Source organism: Setaria italica, chromosome VII, assembly GCF_000263155.2.
Source record: "Setaria italica strain Yugu1 chromosome VII, Setaria_italica_v2.0, whole genome shotgun sequence".
NCBI lineage: Eukaryota > Viridiplantae > Streptophyta > Magnoliopsida > Poales > Poaceae > Setaria > Setaria italica.
This window is the reverse complement of record NC_028456.1, coordinates 31,717,023-31,735,475: the sequence shown is the minus strand read 5'-3', so window position 1 is coordinate 31,735,475 and position 18,453 is coordinate 31,717,023. Positions and strand designations below refer to the sequence as shown.

Genomic DNA, 18,453 nt, shown 5'->3' with positions numbered 1-18,453 from the left:
GGATAACTAGTGCACGATGCAATGTGCTCTGTTTAGGTAAATCCGAAGTTTTCCTGATTGGAGTAAGTAGTTTTTTTTACCGGCTTTCGGTACCCCAGCTGACATGTCGGCATGGCTTGTTGCCCCTCTATCACGCGCGCACAGCTAGGGCCGCAGGGCGTCACGGCAGCTCAGGTGAACTCCTCGATTTTTATCCAGAGTTTTACCATCGACGCCTAGCTTAACAGAGACCTGTAAAGACAGTGCACGGCAGGCAAAAAGTAGTCAGACGTGCGCACAAGTAAAAGGCATGCAGGGCTTCAAAAAGAGTCAGACTAGCTTCCAAGCGATCTGACCATTCCCTTGCTCTTTTCTGCAACTTGCACGTAGAAATCAGACCTCTCTATCACAGTCACGGGATCAATCACTCGCCAGTCGCCACTGCCGGCGGCCGAACATAAACTAGCTTAACGCCGGAGCATGTCGTGATCGTGCGCCGCTGGCATGCGCTTCGGAGCTCTGGTCGTCGTCGCAATGGCGAAGCTTGCCTCGTGTTTGTTTACTCAAGTGTCTGCCTCTATGGTTCTACGGGGTTGCAGCAGCATACTAGTGGTCTCGAGCAAAAAGGTTTGGCAAGTGCATGTGCCAGACACCGCCGTGATCGGTGCGAGGATAATTACGTTGCGTCAGGACTTTTCTGCCGCCTAATACAAAGTTAGTCAGACGAATCGTTTTACATGATTTGATTAGATGGATAATGTACCCCGCAAAATGCATGAACACTATGACCCAATTTGGAATTAAGAAAAAACAATGGGGTTCCTAGATTGGTATTACGGTGACATTGTCTTATCGAACTTGAATTCAAGTGGCTACATCATTTCTTCCTTCTTCTAAGTGCGTGCTATAGCTCGCTGTTTAATTCGTCTTTTCCTATTCGGAGTTCGAACGGACATTCACTGCCAAACCAAGATCAACCCTACTTCAGAATCCATATAGTTTATAGCAGAAGTGATGACAAAGGGAATGAAACGGGCACAAGGTCACGCCAAGTTTGGGCGATCCGCAACGATGTATCAGCATGCACGGGTCGCGAAAAGTAAGAGCACGCCTCTGTGTTCTTTGCTTGGAGTATGCTTAATCCTAGCCAGCACTCTGCTTAAAGCAAACATGCTGCGTGCCTAATTTGCTGACCCTGGTCATGCTGCTTACGACCAGCAGCACCGCTATTCACACCTGAGCTTAAAGACTAAGCGGAGATTTTGGGTCGTAGTTATTGCCTGATTGGTCTCTAAGGTTGGTTGCAAAGTCGTATGCTATGCACTGAATCTCCACTAGCTTAGCGAGCCTGCCCCACACTTTGGCAGTAGCTTTGAAATTCTTGTCCGGGCCTGGAGTAAAGAAATGCAACTGGCAGAGGATCTCGCTTGATCCTGGTTCCAAGATACCAAGCAAGATGGATTTAGAAAAAATGTTACAGCAGCGCCAGTGCAACTGTAAATGGAAAATATACTTTCTCTCTTTTTTTTTTAAAAAAAGAAGTGCTATGGAATTCCAGAAAACAATTGCAAGGCCTAACAAAGTTATATGATTGCGTTTGGGGTTGTGTTTAAGAGTGATGAAATTGTAGAAGTTTGATGCACACTGAGCTTACCCAGCAGACGCCCTTTTACAGTAGAGTGTTATCTTCAAGATCATGCAGCAGCATTATTCTGCATGCAAATAAAGCTTTTCCCTACGTGTGTCCCCTCATTTCTTACTTTCCGGCTGTACACCACTAAGTTAAACAATGTCCAAACTGTAGATGGCAGGAGGCACTACGAGTGCAGTACGAGAACTAGCATGCTGATACCGCGATGCCTATAAATACCAGGGCGCGTTGAGCTATCCTTGCAGCCGCAGTGCCCACTGACCACTGAAGTCTCAGAGTTCTCTGTGCTTAGCAAGTTCTAGTTATCAGCACGCAATGGCTTCCATGCATTCCCTAGCTTTCTATACCCTGGCCCTGCTGTTCGCTGCGGCTGCTGTCTCGGCGCAGCTCTCCACCGATTTCTACGAGGAGACATGCCCCGACGCGCTCGACATCATCGAATCCGCCGTGAGAGCTGCCGTCTCCAAGGAGTCCCGCATGGGGGCGTCCCTGCTCCGCCTCCATTTCCACGACTGCTTTGTCAATGCAAGTGCCATAAGCCACCTTCAGTTTTTTCTTCAGCCTTCCATTTTTCTTCTGAAACTCCAGTATGCACAATGTTTATTAGGAGTTTCTGTCTTTCCTTCTTAGCAAAGTTAGCGTCTTACAAATCGAACCAGCAATTGAAGCAAATTAACGAAAATTGAGTTAGAATCTTGCACTGTTTGCACACGGAGAATAGATGCGTAGCATGCACAGGTGCGGGACAGTGCGGCGGTGTACAGTCAGTTCAGTTAAAATGTGGCGCGCACTCTGCGGCGTGCTTCAATTTTCAAACAACTCTCTGTCATTTCTAACAGATCGTTTAGTCTCCGAGTAAAATCATGTAGTGTCTTTCGTGGACTAACAGTTGACTGCAAATGAACTTTACAGGGCTGCGACGGGTCAGTGCTGCTCGACGACGCCCCAGGCTTCACCGGCGAGAAGACCGCGGTGCCGAACAAGAACTCGCTCCGCGGGTTCGAAGTGGTTGACGACATCAAGAAGCAGCTTGAGGACGCCTGCAACCTGACGGTCTCCTGCGCCGACATCCTCGCCGTGGCCGCCCGCGATTCCGTCGTCGCCGTAAGCATCGCATGCACAATTATCATCGAGACAAGTACTAATTATTTCTTCCCATGCATGGCTACAAACTAAACTGTCGCCTCTGCAGCTTGGCGGGCCGACGTGGGACGTGGAGCTCGGCCGTCGGGACGGGACGACGGCGAGCCTTGACGACGCCAACAACGACCTCCCGGCGCCGACCTTGGACCTCGGCGACCTGATCAAGGCCTTCTCCAAGAAGGGCCTGAGCGCGACCGACATGATCGCGCTCTCGGGCGGGCACACGATCGGGCAGGCGCGGTGCCTCAACTTCCGCGGCCGCCTCTACAACGAGACCACCAGCCTGGACGCGTCGCTGGCGTCGTCGCTGAAGCCGCGGTGCCCGAGCGCGGACGGCAACGGCGATGACAACACCTCGCCGCTGGACCCGTCCACGTCCTACGTCTTCGACAACTTCTACTACAAGAACCTGCTGCGGAACAAGGGCCTGCTGCACTCGGACCAGCAGTTGTTCAACGGGGGCTCCGCGGACAAGCAGACCACCGCCTACGCATCGGACATGACCGGGTTCTTCGACGACTTCCGCGACGCCATGGTGAAGATGGGCGGCATCGGCGTCGTCACTGGATCCGGCGGGCAGGTCAGGGCCAACTGCCGGAAGGCGAACTGAAGTAACAGCAGAGGATGTATCAGTCACTGTGGTGTCAGCCTTGGTAGTGCCGTGGTCAGTGATCAGCGCGTGCAGTGTGTTGTGGTCTGCAGAAATGTTCCTTCTATCATGTCGTAGTCTGCTTCGAACGGTTGTAGCACTACTTCACCAAAATAACATGAAGGAATAAATACAGCTCTTGGGATCATGGATGCTTTTATTTGTGCGCTGAATTTGATCAGAGTAACCTGAATAAACATTGGTCAGTAAATCATTCCTCAAGAATCTGATGAGCTTCCTTTCAAAAAAAAAAAAAAGAATCTGATGAGCAAGGCCACCCACTCTTTTCTCCCTCAAGCCCAAAATCTATGGCACAGGCCCCCTTGGTACAAGATCTGGGCCTCGAGGCCGACAATGTTACTGGCTGGGCACGAGCCCAGTACTTGCACCTTTTGTGCTGGTCGACTACTTGCAATGCGAGACGCGTTCGATTTGGAGTTAAAAAAAGTCTATAATATTTTGGCTTGATGCTCTGTGTTTTCAGATTATACTGGATAAACTCGACTTTTGCACAGGTATGTACTTTAGAATACCAACAAAGTTGTTAACATCGCAAAGCTTGGTATCTTCTTATGATAGCTAATATCAGCCGTCCTTGAATCTAAACTAAAGCTCGGTCCTCGGTGTCCAGTGACACAGAATCCACTATGCAAATCAAAACTGCCGCACAAAGGCCGTACCCCCATCGCTTCTGCATTTTATATTTCAGCCTCTTGCTACGGGAGAAGGCACATTAGGCATAGTTTGTGATTTTTGTTTAAAAAAACCAAGGCAAAATGGTAAGCTATAGTATGTCGCAGAAAAGGATCAGAATTCTGTCCCCGTCTCAACTCTCAATTTAAAAAGGTTTCCAAACACCCGGAAAAGACAAACAAAAGCGGAAACGGCTTGACTGACGTCACGGCCCCACCCTACCTTCCTCCTCGTCCCCTCCCGCGCGCGGCCTGCCGCTCTTGTCATCTTCTCCTCAGTCCTCACCAAGTCACCATTGCCGTCCCCAAACCCCCGTCGCCGTCTCCCGAACCCCTCGCCCTTTCGCTGTCGCCTTCCATTTTCCAATCGCCAACCACCTCGCCTCTGCTTAGTTAAAACCGTCGCCATGCCGTCCGCGGAGTCCCACTCGCCACTCCAACCCTCCCCCTTCCTCCCCTCACTCCCCACCCCGCGGCCGCGGCGATGCGGCCCTCCTCCGGCCCCGCTTCCCGTTTCCTCACGCTCCTGCTGGTCGTCGTGATCGCCTGCGCCGTTCCGAGGGTGAGATGCTCCGATCGGCGGTTCCCGCATCTCGACCGCGTCCGCGAGCTCCACCGCCGGGAGGGCTCGTCGTCGGCCGAGCAGGAGGCCGCCGCGCGCGGGCTTCTCGAGCGGATCCTCCCCTCACACTCCGCCAGCTTCGAGTTCAGGATCATCTCCAAGGTACGCGTGCTTCGCTGCTTGGGAGTCGTGAGGTCTTGAATGTTGGCAAGTGCTGTATAAATAGAGTTTGCCGAGAGATAAAGGTGCAGTGAGAATGTGGGCTAGAATCGTAAGCCAACGAAGCGTGACGGGAAAACCATACAGTAGTCCATCGATGTAGTGAGTTGTCAATATCCATTTTAGCTGTCAAAAGTCAAAACTGAACCATACCCACAAAATGCATGTACACTGTTTGCCTTTTTGTAATGACCCTGTTGATTTATAATTCTACCTAGGCAAGCTCATAATGTTTTGTTTTACTTACTGATGACAAGGGTTCACAATATACTACACTGCATTGATAGGAGCAATGTGGCGGGAAGGCATGCTTCATCATTAGCAATCACCCGTTGTTTGATGGAGAAGGGACTCCTGAAATATTGTATGTTCCCCTTTGTACTTTATCAGTAATTGCAAATTATATCTTCAGCTTGCCTGACATTTACAATTTTTTCTGTTTCTCTTGATGCAAGAGGACCATGTTCATGCGTTATTGTCTTAGCATTTTTTATTTGCTGTTATGTTCATAAATTTGATGCTTTAGGTGAACTGTTGTTGTTAAATCTGCATATCTACATATGCAAACAATGAATTTATAGCCATATCTTCTTTTAGCTCACGATGAGTTGATTACATTTACTCTTGATTGTATGACATCCATTAAGGCATTAAGAGGTGTGACATGCACCAAAAAATGATTTAGTGAACTAGCATGCCTGGCTGTACATTCTCTTGTGTTTCTATATCAGAACTCTTCTGATTTTTGTTTATTATAACCTATCCAAAAAGCAGTTGCCTACACAAATTTTGGGCCTCAGCAGATTCCACTAGAATCATGTGCTAATCCTTTTTGCTTGTGCAATTGGCTTATACTTAAGCGGTTATGCCTGCTCCAAATGTGCAGGGGTAACATGCCATCTGCTATGTTAGTTGAGACTTGCAAGTTTTGTATGTCTCAGCAACACCATTCTAGTTTCTCATAAATTATGTTTCTACGCAATGCATGCATGCATGTGTTAGTTTTTACATACAGAAACCAGACAGGGCTTAACGGCTTCGTGTTTGTCATTACTTGTGGTCAGGATACTTGGAGTAAGTGGGGTGGAAATTTCTGCTGGTTTTCATTGGTACTTGAAAAACTATTGTGCAGCACATATATCTTGGTATAAAACTGGTGGTGCACAATTATCATCCATTCCGCACCCTGGGTCATTACCTCGTGTTCCTGCTGCTGGTGTATTTATTCAAAGACCCGTTGACTGGAGCTACTACCAGAATGCAGTTACATCCAGCTGTAAGCTGTTAACTTATTAGTACTCTATTATCACTTTCCTGTATTCTAGTAGGATAAGTCATTTTTTCTGCTTGAAATTTCTAAGCATTTTAATTGAAGTGGGTTTTTAAACACTATGATGTGTTGCCAGCTACCCTGCTACATTGATGGGGTTGCTCTGTGCTCTGCTTGTTATATTTCGTTGTATTTCTTTTCTCTCTCTGTTAAGATCATGCATTTCCAGGTCCTGTTTGTGAATATCACCATCAGGACCAGTGTTACCTTTCCTTCTCCCAAAAGGTTGCGCTGATTTATTCCCGTTGATGCCCCCATGGACGTCTTGGCATGATTAGTTTCCTGATTGTATCACCTTACCCCTTGTTTTAGTTTTTTGTTGTTACCATTTGGTTCCATTTTGGGGGCTCCTGTGAACTTTTGGTATCAATTTTTCATCCATGTAAAGTAAAACATATTTCTCAACTGTTTTTCTCTGATTTAAACTGTTTTTCTTTCCCTGTAGATTCTTTTGCTTGGTGGGATTGGGAACGTTGGGAGAAGGAAATTGACTGGATGGCTCTTCAAGGGATCAATTTGCCTCTTGCTTTCACTGGGCAAGAGTCTATATGGCAGAGGGTTTTTCAGGTATATACATGCTTTCTTTTTTAAACCAATCCGTACACTGGATAATTCGATACGATGTATTTTCATGTGTCCTTAAGGTCTAAGGTGTTGAAATGGTGCATGAAAGCAGCCTAGAATCTTCGGTAGAGATTTAAGCAGATGGATTGGTGCATACCACAAAATGCCTAGGTGCGATATAGATTAGCAGGCGGAGCAGCACATCACTGCATTTCCACATGTAGTGCCATGTTGTGATTGTGCTGACAAAATGATTTAGGGGGTGGTTCTTAATATTGGCTTTTTGTTGGGGAATGTCTGGATCCCTTTTAAAAAAAGATGTAACCGCATTGGTTCTTCCTATTGATCCTATAGTATGTTGGCTCACTTTTTTTATGAGACTGTTGGTACTCTTTTATCTGAAATAAAAATATACTCTGGTTGTTGCTTTACTCTTCTGTTAACCTGCAAATGCGTTCCTAATATCTTCTGCCTTATTCCCTTATAAATTCTTGAAGAGGTACAACATTAGCAAATCAGATTTGGATGATTTCTTTGGTGGGCCAGCTTTTCTTGCATGGTCTCGAATGGCTAATATGCATGGGTAAGTTACACCTCTGGTATGCTGTTGGTCCCTCACATCTAAATTTTTGATTTTATATTATTCTATTTTGATTTGATATTCTTTTGCAATAATATTGTGACAATGTATCTTTTAAAATTATTTTCATTCATTCCTCAACTGCACAAGACAGTAATTTAAATTTTAGGTTGTCACTGGGGATTAGTTTGCTATAAAATATATAACTGCAACTAGGGATGCTCACATCTGGATATGTCAGATTAAGACAGCGAAAGAAAACTGATCTTATGTGGAGTGTCGGTAAAATAGGGATGTGCAAGCTCAAAATCTTTTCTTTGGGATTTGGTACCCCTTTTCTGAGTCCTATGTCCTGACGTTTACCTCTGAGCATAACTCACTGTCTTAGCTGCCAACAAGACTTTGGTGTCATCTTTAGTACCTGACAGGAATAGATAGTCAGTTAGTCACCACTGCTGTTTTGTTGTCTTGGATGCAGATTTTTTTTTTCTGAACTCTTATTTCGAAATATGCTGTATACTACTTATTTTCTGAACTCTTTTATTTCGAATTATTTTATCAGATGGGGTGGGCCCCTTCCTCAGACCTGGCTAGATGATCAACTAGCTCTTCAGAAGAAAATCCTTTCTAGGATGTATGCTTTTGGCATGTTCCCAGGTAACACTTGTACCATTCTAACATTTCTGGATTTTGTGCAGTTACGTGAACAAATATTTTAATATTATATAGAAAACTCAATAGTATGTGATTTTATACAAATATATCTTTGTATTGGTTTGTACTTTTGTGTTTTAATTTGTTTAATTACTCGGTCTGAGTTTTTTAGTTTAATCTCAGCATCACTTCACTTCTTTTTTACTTGTCTAAGGCTAATATCTACCTCTGTTGCAGTTCTTCCAGCATTTTCTGGCAACATCCCAGCTGCATTAAAGTCAAAATATCCTTCAGCTAAAGTCACTCACCTTGGAAACTGGTAAGGACGATTTTGTATCTTCTTAATAAACCTTGACATATACCGTATAATTTTTCCGTGATTGAATACTTAAAATATAGAATATGGAATCATGGTTGTAGCTCCTGGTTTGTGTCTCACTACTGATTTCCTTGCAGTTTTGTGCCTCCACTGTAGCTGTCTTTCATTGATGTACCTTATATTGCAATTTGTGCTTGCATTGCGCATCTTAGCATCTTAACCTGCTACAGTTGATCTAACTGGAACAATCACTCTACATACTTGTGGTTCTGGATGCCATCCATGATTGAGACACCAGATTCATAACAACTTAACAAGCTTATGCCCATTTGTATTCTCAGTCTCATTTCAGCTTAAGTGTTTCATCATATGAAGTATCTCGACTTACGCCAGCCATACAGTAACACTGCTTCTCAACTAAAGTGAAGCAATCCAATGCTCTGTTGATCTTTGCTGACATCTTTTTTCCATCATCGCACGTGCTTATTTGATTTCTCTTCTATGGTATTAAGGTTTACAGTTGACAGCAATCCAAGGTGGTGCTGCACATATCTTCTTGATGCATCTGATCCTTTATTTATTGAAATTGGAAAGTTGTTTATAGAAGAACAAATCAGAGGTAGGATCTGTTTTGGTCAAGCTGTTTCTAACACCATAATGCAAGATATTTTAATGTCAAACCTGGAATCCTGTGTTTGCTCTGTAACTAAATCTGCTGACTGGAAAACTTTCGTAACAGACAAATTCAAACTATCTAAGTTTCCAAAATTCTTTTCCAGTTGTTGTAAGTTGTTTAAGAACGCTAATAGATCATTCATGTTTAAGGCTATCATGTGAATGAAGTGTAAATCTCAGTCCTTTTAACTTGTTATTAACCCATTGTTCATGAAATAAACTGTTCTTTGAGTTAGCCCCTCTGAGTTATCTTATACGTCATATCCAAAATAGTATCATAAAAAGTTTGCCCCAGATATTTGTTGCTAGACAATCACGATATGCTTTCATATGGTGTAGCACTTTGATCGGTGTCATAAGCAACATACTACGCGATAGTAATATCCAAATCATGCTTCTTTGCGATAATACGTAGTTATTTTCTTATAATACTAGCACATTTCACTTTAGCAATGCTGGCTTAAGTTCTTTTGTGCTTCCTGACCACATCTTTGGTTGAACTTGTTATTTTGTGAAGATGGAATAGTTAAAATCATGAATTAGATAGCAATAAGAATAAAACAAACCAAGTAGGTCAGATGTACCATTGGAGGGGATGTAAAAGAAAGATTGAGGGTTAATATTTCGTTTTGTATTTTGCCTTTCGTCGGTTGAACTCAGCTGCTGCTCCCAGAACAATACATTGATTTTGAAGTCTCGTGAAACTGGTCAGTGCACTCAGAAAGAGGAAAAAAAACACAGGGTGAAATTTTGCAATATTTATCAACATCCGAATTTCCCCCCTGCCACAAGATTGATGGCTAACTTTTACATTATTGTTTCCTGTTTTGTAAAGAGTTTTTTTACACTTTTTCATCAAAAAAAATGCAAACCTTGATGCATTGTTGTTCTTTTCCACAGAATATGGTAGGACAAGTCACATATACAACTGGTATGATTTTTCATCGTCCACCTCACCGGAAGTTCCTGATTGATGAACCTGTTTTCATTTATTTATATTTTCAACATGTCTAGTGATACTTTTGATGAGAACACTCCTCCACTAAGTGATCCAAACTATATCTCTTCATTGGGTGCTGCAACGTTCAGGGGTATGCAAAGCGGTGATGATGATGCTATTTGGTTGATGCAAGTAAGTTCTCTGTGTTTTAGTAGTTTGCTAATTTATTACCTGCAATGGATTTGTCTGCAAATGCAGTTATTAAGGATATGATATGGCTATGGATGTCTTGGTTGATGCACTCTACGATTTTACTTCTGGAACTAAATTTTGATGCATTATTCCCCTCTCTAGCTGTGAAAGTTTTCTTGCTGCATAGTCACACCATATATGGATGGATCTCTAACATGTTTTACTCCGCAGGGTTGGTTGTTTACCTATGATCCTTTCTGGGAACCCCCACAAATGAAGGTGAAACTTTATTATATAGTTTGATAAGATATGAATGCTGTAATTTTATTAGCTTTGTATATATTGGTTTGTCATTTCTTCAAAAATGTTATAGGAGTAATGGGATTTGAAATTCATCTGACCTGGATTTTTAATGAAAAAAATGTTACATTGCTAATTGTGTAGCTAGCAGTTGCTTCGGAAAGTATGTTGGATGACTACAATTACTGTTGCAATAATGTGAGATGATCACATTTATTTGGTCAATGCAAGCCTTTTGTGTTCCAATAACATATTATGATTTGTTTCAACTAACACCAAGGAGGGACAATTTCCAGTGGTTGTTATCTATTAGGTTGCTGTCTTGATACTAATTAAGAAGCCCATGCCTGCAGTGATCCACGATCAAATGATATGACAACCATTGTATTTCTAATAAGTTAACCGTTCCTTATACACTCAATTTCTGCAATATTTCTGCTGAAAACGTGAATAGGCCTTGTGAACTTAAAGTGGCTAGATACATCTGTAAATCGTTTTTTTTTCCTATTGTGAGCGTGCAGCTTCTACATAACAAGATTTTTCTGTGTGGGGATACAAATCCTTTAGATTTCGATCTGATTAATCTCAAAATCTGTGGTTGTTAGGCACTACTGCATTCGGTTCCAGTTGGCAGAATGATTGTCCTTGATCTTTATGCTGAAGTTAAACCAGTGTGGATAAATTCTGATCAGTTCTATGGTGTTCCCTACATCTGGAAAGTTCTCTTTCTTTTCTTGTCAATACCATCTATTATTGTCCACATATTTTCCTTTATAATGAAACTTGTGTCATCCGTTTTCAGGTGCATGCTCCATAATTTTGCTGCAGATTTTGAAATGTATGGTGTTTTGGATGCTTTGGCTTCGGGGCCCATTGATGCTCGACTAAGTGATAACTCTACAATGGTATACAATGAGCTGTTTCTGCAGCTGAACTAGCTTATAAAAATATGAAATGTGATGTTTTACTTATTAGCACATTACTTTTGAAGGTTGGAATTGGTATGTCTATGGAAGGTATTGAGCAAAATCCAATTGTTTATGACCTTATGTCAGAAATGGCCTTCCATCATAGACAAGTTGATCTTCAGGTGAAATAAAAGAATATTTTCTAGAAGAGCTTTATGTGCAATATTCTTCCTTTCTTATTATACTAATTGTTCAGTTCTTCTTTAAGTTTCTATGGTGGTTTCCCTTTGTACTAGCTATTGAATGCAACCAATTTTTGGTTTGATCGGTTTTGTATTATTTCCAGGTTTGGGTTGAGACATATCCAACACGAAGATATGGGAAATCAGTGAAGGGACTGCAAGATGCTTGGTGGATTTTATACCAAACTCTATATAACTGCACTGATGGTAAAAATGTAAGTTGATCTTTCTCTAAAAAACTATGCCATGCTCAGGCACTGTGCCGTGTGTCCTGTTCATCCAACATTACACAAGCATATACAAGGAACAGAAGGTTGTGTGAAGTAGCAAGATCATAGATATCAGATATGCTATGCTGCTAACAACCTGGAGTTTTTGTATTTATTTCAGTTACATCTTACACCATATGATAAAGATCTTTGCTAGATCAATTTGTTCTGTGACATATAGCTCTTATGGTTGTTCTTTTTTCCTTTTGGTAATTGTTGCGAATGCCAATTGAAGTTGATATGAATTGACTTGGGCTAGCAGGAAGAACCAGGCTAGCCATCCTCCCTCTGGAGGCTCTGACTGTTTTTGTCTCTTCTTGCTTGCTGATTACAATGTTGTCCTTTAATAAGTCTAAAAAAAATACTGTCCTTTAATAGGCACGCACTAACCATTGCATCTCATTATACCCAATAAACTAACAGCTACGAGATAAGGCTAACTAATTGCACACAAGTGCTATACTACTACGCGCATTGCTGCTGCCTTGCCGTATGCATGTCCACTGCACCCACCGCTGAACTGGCCCATGGCTCAGCCCATAGCAGAAGTAGACGCCAATTTAATCCTGCGCTTCTTTTTATTCTTTGATCGCATTCTTATCTGTTACTCTTCTCATGAATTTTATTCTGGTAACAGGACAAAAATCGGGATGTGATAGTGGCCTTCCCAGATGTTGAACCTTTTGTTATTAAGACACAAGGGTTGTACATGAGTTCTGGAAAACAATATTCTACAATACCACCGAAGAATTACGAGAAGGGCACCTCCAATGATGCATATGACCATCCTCATCTATGGTACAATACCAGTGTCGTTGTACATGCCCTGGAGCTTTTTCTTCAATACGGAGATGAAGTATCTGACAGCAATACCTTCAGGTGAGAATACAGGCGCTCTAATTGCCTGGTCCATGCTACAAAATAATTATTCAGTTCATCTTTGGGTGTTGCTACTAGCAGTGTGCCTTTTCTTTCAGTCAGTCTTTAGTATGCTCAGAAAACACTATTTGCAAGCTCAGAAATGTGGTTGTCTTCCATGGACTTGATGCTAGTGACACGCTTTTCTCTCTGAATAACAAATTGTATATAAAAAAACCTTAAGAAACTCTGTTTTGTCTTGATATGTTCTGCCATTCCACAACCTTTTTCCATACATTTCTTTTATATTGCTTTTAGAATCACCACTTACTCGAATTCTTACTGTACGATTCGAACTAATGCTCCTTTGTATTGTGATCATGATCCCTTTTTTGCCGTTTCAATTAATCAAATTTGAATAGACACTGAAACATGATCTGTGTGGGATATTGAAGCACAGTTCACTGCACTATTATTTTGTAAAATGTGGCGAGGCCTATAAATGTTTGCAACATCATTTCATGGTGTTAGATGAGTCAATGAGATGATGTGTCACATTAACAGGTATGACCTTGTGGATTTAACTCGTCAAGTTCTGGCTAAATATGCCAACGATATCTTTATAAAGATCATCAAAAGCTACAAATCAAACAGCACGAATCAAATGATCACCCTGTGTCAGCATTTCCTCGGCCTCGTGAATGACCTTGACACGCTACTTGGCTCTCATGAGGGATTTCTGCTTGGGCCTTGGTTACAAAATGCCAAGGGCCTTGCACAAGACCGAGAACAAGAGATACAGGTAATTATTTTTCTCTTAATCATTCTTCACTGGATGATATAGCATCATACGTTTTGTATCCTAATCACAAATTCCAATAGTTATTTGTTAATGAAGGTTGGGATGGTTCCATTCTGACCTACCTGCTTGATTCATCTTGTTCTTATATCGTTATGTGCACTAAGGCATTGTAACAGACCATACATGTGCTACGATCAGATCATGATCTTGTGGTGCATGTTATGCTAGCCAGGATAGCAAGTACTCATAACAGTATTCTAAGCTCATGCGTTATTCCTGAGATTGCTGACGCACAGCTACATTGAAATCATTGCAGTATGAATGGAATGCTAGAACGCAAATTACAATGTGGTTCGACAACACTGAAACAAAAGCAAGTTTATTGCGCGACTACGGTGAGCTACATGCCACTTAGCCCCATACTGCTTTCACACTGCTTTCATGGATTTCTTTCTAACAAATTTGTTCCAGCAAATAAGTACTGGAGCGGCCTGCTGCGAGACTACTACGGACCAAGGGCAGCCATCTACTTCAAGCACCTGTTACTGAGCATGGAGAAGAATGCGCCTTTCTCGCTTGAGGAATGGAGGCGGGAATGGATCAGCCTCACCAACAACTGGCAGAGCGATAGGAAGGTGTTTGCAACCACAGCCACAGGAGACGCTCTAAATATATCACGGTCGCTTTACATGAAGTACTTACGCAACGCTGATCTACTTGAGCTAGAAGGTACATTCTCCCCTGGGAAGTCTGCAAGCTTATAAGTACCAGGTGTGCGGTGGTGATGATGGATTATGATGCACTCAGAAGTTCAGATTCGCAATTAGCTTTTTTTTTCCTCGTGTATTTGCTTCGATGAACATTTCAACCCTGATTGAGGATTGAACCACACATCTCTAATTTACCATCGTTAGATTCTGACCCAACGTCTCAAGTTTGCTCACTTGTTCTCCCAGCATCTCAGAGAGGCAAACATTGAGCACCAATCAGATCGGCACCCATGTTCTGTTCTGAATATTCTGTATCCCAAGGTGTTAGGCTCCCCGTTTTGAAACTGAAAGTAGGAGAATGTAAGGGAAGAAAAAAAAGAATGAAACTTGGTGGGGTGTCAGGTGTGGAAATAATCGGCCCCAGTTCAAATGCCAGAATTATACGACTTATGAGAATCATGCCGTTTTTCGGTGAAATCCGTGCCTTTCAAACACGACATCGGTCACCTAAATTCTAATTCTCGAGCGCAGAGCTTAGTCAGACGCTTCGACTACTAAATGCCATACTATATGCTTGAAGACTACTCTAGTTGTGCTGAACGCCTGAACCTATGGCTTGAACCAACTTTCGGCAGGTGAATCCGTAGTGAATGTGAAGATTACTGATCTCGGCAAAACATACCAGATAATATTTCAGTACATAGATATATACAGAATTATTTTCTTATGACTTTGGAAACACTAGCTAAAAACTCCATCAGGTACAATCCTCGCTTTCAAACTCCTGTCTTCCAGGCCACCAAACAGTGCAGGCTTAACATCGCGTTCATGTTCATAGCAAAGCAGGCAAGTATTGAGAAGAGAGCTTATTAATAAACACCGCGTTCAAAAGAAGGCATCGATGCTGCACCAAATTCATGAACACTACAAAAATACCCCTAGAAAGCTTATTCCAACGAGAACCATCCGTCCTCTAGAACGCTAACTACATCAAAATTGCACACCATTCTTGCAACTTCAAACATACATTTGCGTCTAGAGCTTCAGGAAAACAAACTCTTCGATTGCAGGAATCTCCCCAATCCTTGTCAGTGTGCCCTTGCTTGGTTCTTCATCAACACCAATTGCCATGACAGCATGCTTGCGAGGAGCGAGTCTTCCGACACTCATGAAACTGACATTGACATTCTCCTCTCCCAGGACACTTCCTACTGATCCAATCATGCCAGGCTGATCAACCTGCCTGCAAAGGATCAGGCTTCCTTCCAAGCTCACATCTACCTGGAACGCTCCAACCTTTGTTAGATGAGGGACGCCATCCTTCACCCTCCCCTCCACGGTGATCTCTCCAGTCTCGGATATCGCACTGGGAAATTTGGACTCAACATTGGCGATCTGAACTTGAATGTAATCAATAGGTGTCTCTGGTGAGCCGTCCAACAGGATTCTCTCCTCGGTGATGCGAACTCCCCTTTGTTTTGCAGTGAAGTCAGCATTCACCAGGTTGACAAAAACACTGGAGATTGGTTCGATCAATCCCTTGGTGATCATTGCACGGAGAAGTCTTGTGTCAAGATCATCAGGAGCCCGTGCAGACGCATAGGTCACCTTCACAGACTTGATGCCACCACCACCAGCCACTAGTTGAACAGCCAGGCGCCCAAGCTTTTCTGCAAGCACAACAAAAGGTGCAAGCTCTGACAGCACCTGCATGAAGCATAAAGATGTAGCATATCAAATGTCAGGAATTATTTGGATTAAGGAGAAAATAAAAGATCCATACCTCAGCAGGAACCATTGGAGCATTGACTGCAGAAGCTGCAAGCTCCCCTTTCAGAGCTCCAATGACAGCTTCAGCTATCTCAATAGCCACTCCTTCCTATGAAATTTAAAGTGTTCAGCAAATTGATAGCAGCAATACGAACACAATGGGCATTTCTGGCATAATTCAACATACCTGTGCTTCCACTGTGCTGGCACCCAGGTGCGGCGTGACAGTAACATTCTCGTGCAGCACCAGCTTGTTGTCAGGTGCTGGGGGCTCTTTAGTGAACACATCAAGAGCAGCCTAGTACAGCAATATTAAAGAAATATAAGCAAGATTCTGGGAGAACAGCATTTCAATTAATTTTATCAGACCATGAAACACAAGTAATTAAGATAATCGAACAGACCTGTGCTACTACTCCTGAATCAAGAGCCCTGACCAGAGCTTCTTCATCAATTACACCACCACGTGCAACATTAATAATGCGAACACCCTTCTTCATCTTAGCGAAGGCCTCATCGTTGAGCATCTTGTTTGTTGCAGGGGTAAGAGGCATGTGCAGTGAGATGAAGTCAGCAGTTGTCATGGCCTCCTCCATGCTAACTAGCTCGACTCCAATTGCACGAGCCCGGTCAGCAGAAGCATACGGATCATGTGCAATCACGTGCATTCCTAAACCCTTAGCACGACGTGCAACTTCTGAACCGACCTTTCCAAATCCAAGAATAGCAAGAGTTTTGCCCACAAGAGACACACCAACATACTTGTTGCGCTGCCATGTACCTGTACGAGATTCAATTCAGAAAGTGAGCTTGACAGAACAGAATTGTGGGACAAAAAACAGGCACTGTTGTAATACTGTACTCCACCAAGCCATTCACAAAAAGGTTGTCTCAAGTGAGAAACAACAAATACAAGTTCAGCAATGTGTTGCCTATCTTTCAATGGTGTTAACTTAACATTACTATCTTGTCCTGGTACTGTTGCTTCTATTTCTTAATAGGCACATAAAAATGAAACTAAACAGCTGGGTACCATCTAATCATCTCCCTGTTCATTCAATAGTGTCACCTTTTCCATGCATCAGACTTGAAAAACATAACAAAATAGTGGGGTTTATTGTCTTTTTTTTCTAAAATAAAAGCACCACAGATTTTTGCCAGAATAAGAGACAGCTATATTCTGAACATGCCTGCACGATTATTGACAGCTGAACAAATATAAGACCGTGCTACATGCCTACACGATAGTATTACAGTAGTAGATGGTTAGGAGCCTAGCGTCCATACGAGATGAATAGGATTTGCTAATGCTTTACGCCACAGATTTCAAAGACGGTGGCAGCATCCAGTTAAAACAGGCATCATTTTCAACATCGAGGAAGTTGCACTGAACAAACTCACCAGCCTTGAGGGACGCGTCAGCCTGCGCGATGTTCCTTGCCATGGCGGTGAGCAGCGCGATGCCGTGCTCCGCGGCGGCGACGGTGTTAGCGGTGGGCGCGTTGACGACGAGGCATCCGTGCTCGGTGGCGGCGGCGAGGTCGACGTTGTCGATCCCGACACCCGCGCGGCCGACGACGCGGAGCCTTCCCCCGGACGCCTCGAAGACGTCGCGGCCGACCTTGGTCCCGGACCTGACGATGAGCGCGTCGCAGAGCGAGATCTTGGCGCGGAGCTCCTCGGGGGAGAGGCCGTAGGAGCAGTCGACGTTGGCGAACTCCCGCAGCAGAGCGAGCCCCGCGGCGCCGAGCTTCTCGGCGACGAGGACCGTGGGCTTCCCCGGGACGGCCCCCGAGGACGGCGCGTCGGGGGACGCGGTGGACGCCGCGGGGGCCGCGGCCGCGACCGGGGCGGCGGGGAGGCGCGCCGCGCGCTGGGCGTGGGATTGGGGCTGATGCGCGCGGAGGGGCAGGCGGAGGAAGGCGGGCGCGAGGGCGCCGCGCGGGGACGGGAGGAGGATGCGGTGGTGGGTGGCGGCGGCGGCGGCGGCGGCGGCGGTCGGGGTCGGGGTCGGCGCCGCCATGGTGTTGGGCTTGGCGGCTCGGGTCGGGGGGTTTGGGGTTTTGGTCAGGAAAGGGAGGGGTGAGCTGTCGAGTCGAGTGGTTTTGGTGCGTCCCGGTGGGTGCTTTTACTTATAGCGAGGTGAGGCGAGTCGCGTGACTGGTGAGTGAGGTTGGTTTGGGGGAAGGGAAATGAAATGGCGTGCGCCCACGAGTGGGAGCGGCCCACCCCCACCTACCTCCCTTGACGAGCCCGATTTGGTGACTTGGGCTCCCGGCGAAATAAACAAATCGAATCAGGTAGGAATGTACACGAGTTACGGTACGACAGAGGAGTAGTGCATTTGAGGTTTGGAACTAGTTGGCAGGAGATCAACACAGAAAAAATTCTCTTGCCATCCGGCTTGCTGTTCTAACGATCGTAACATAGCGGTCCTGCAACGTT

At 44.1% G+C, this 18,453-nt stretch overlaps 3 protein-coding genes across 3 annotated transcripts; 2 read left to right on the top strand and 1 right to left on the bottom strand.

The window, feature by feature from the left end:
* The first annotated feature begins 1,883 nt into the window (after window positions 1–1,883).
* Window positions 1,884–3,584, top strand: LOC101779806 (peroxidase 4). Its single transcript, XM_004976999.2, has 3 exons — window positions 1,884–2,155; window positions 2,543–2,734; window positions 2,823–3,584. The coding sequence occupies exons 1-3, from the start codon at window positions 1,946–1,948 to the stop codon at window positions 3,381–3,383; spliced, it is 963 nt and encodes a 320-aa protein (XP_004977056.1). The 5' UTR covers window positions 1,884–1,945; the 3' UTR covers window positions 3,384–3,584.
* Window positions 3,585–4,372: 788 nt separating this feature from the next.
* On the top strand, window positions 4,373–14,454 carry LOC101779417 (alpha-N-acetylglucosaminidase). The gene is made up of 19 exons (XM_004976998.2): window positions 4,373–4,838; window positions 5,183–5,259; window positions 5,960–6,171; window positions 6,671–6,792; window positions 7,287–7,372; window positions 7,932–8,026; window positions 8,261–8,342; window positions 8,855–8,961; window positions 9,918–9,948; window positions 10,032–10,149; window positions 10,381–10,428; window positions 11,055–11,164; window positions 11,252–11,354; window positions 11,441–11,539; window positions 11,704–11,814; window positions 12,506–12,747; window positions 13,291–13,528; window positions 13,845–13,923; window positions 14,000–14,454. The coding sequence occupies exons 1-19, from the start codon at window positions 4,599–4,601 to the stop codon at window positions 14,290–14,292; spliced, it is 2,493 nt and encodes an 830-aa protein (XP_004977055.1). The 5' UTR covers window positions 4,373–4,598; the 3' UTR covers window positions 14,293–14,454.
* Window positions 14,455–14,945: 491 nt separating this feature from the next.
* LOC101779007 (D-3-phosphoglycerate dehydrogenase 3, chloroplastic) lies at window positions 14,946–18,096 on the bottom strand. Its single transcript, XM_004976997.4, has 5 exons — window positions 17,410–18,096; window positions 16,413–16,789; window positions 16,196–16,306; window positions 16,022–16,117; window positions 14,946–15,945 (listed from the first exon to the last, which is right to left on the bottom strand). The coding sequence occupies exons 1-5, from the start codon at window positions 18,029–18,031 to the stop codon at window positions 15,274–15,276; spliced, it is 1,878 nt and encodes a 625-aa protein (XP_004977054.1). The 5' UTR covers window positions 18,032–18,096; the 3' UTR covers window positions 14,946–15,273.
* Between the last annotated feature and the right edge of the window lie 357 nt (window positions 18,097–18,453).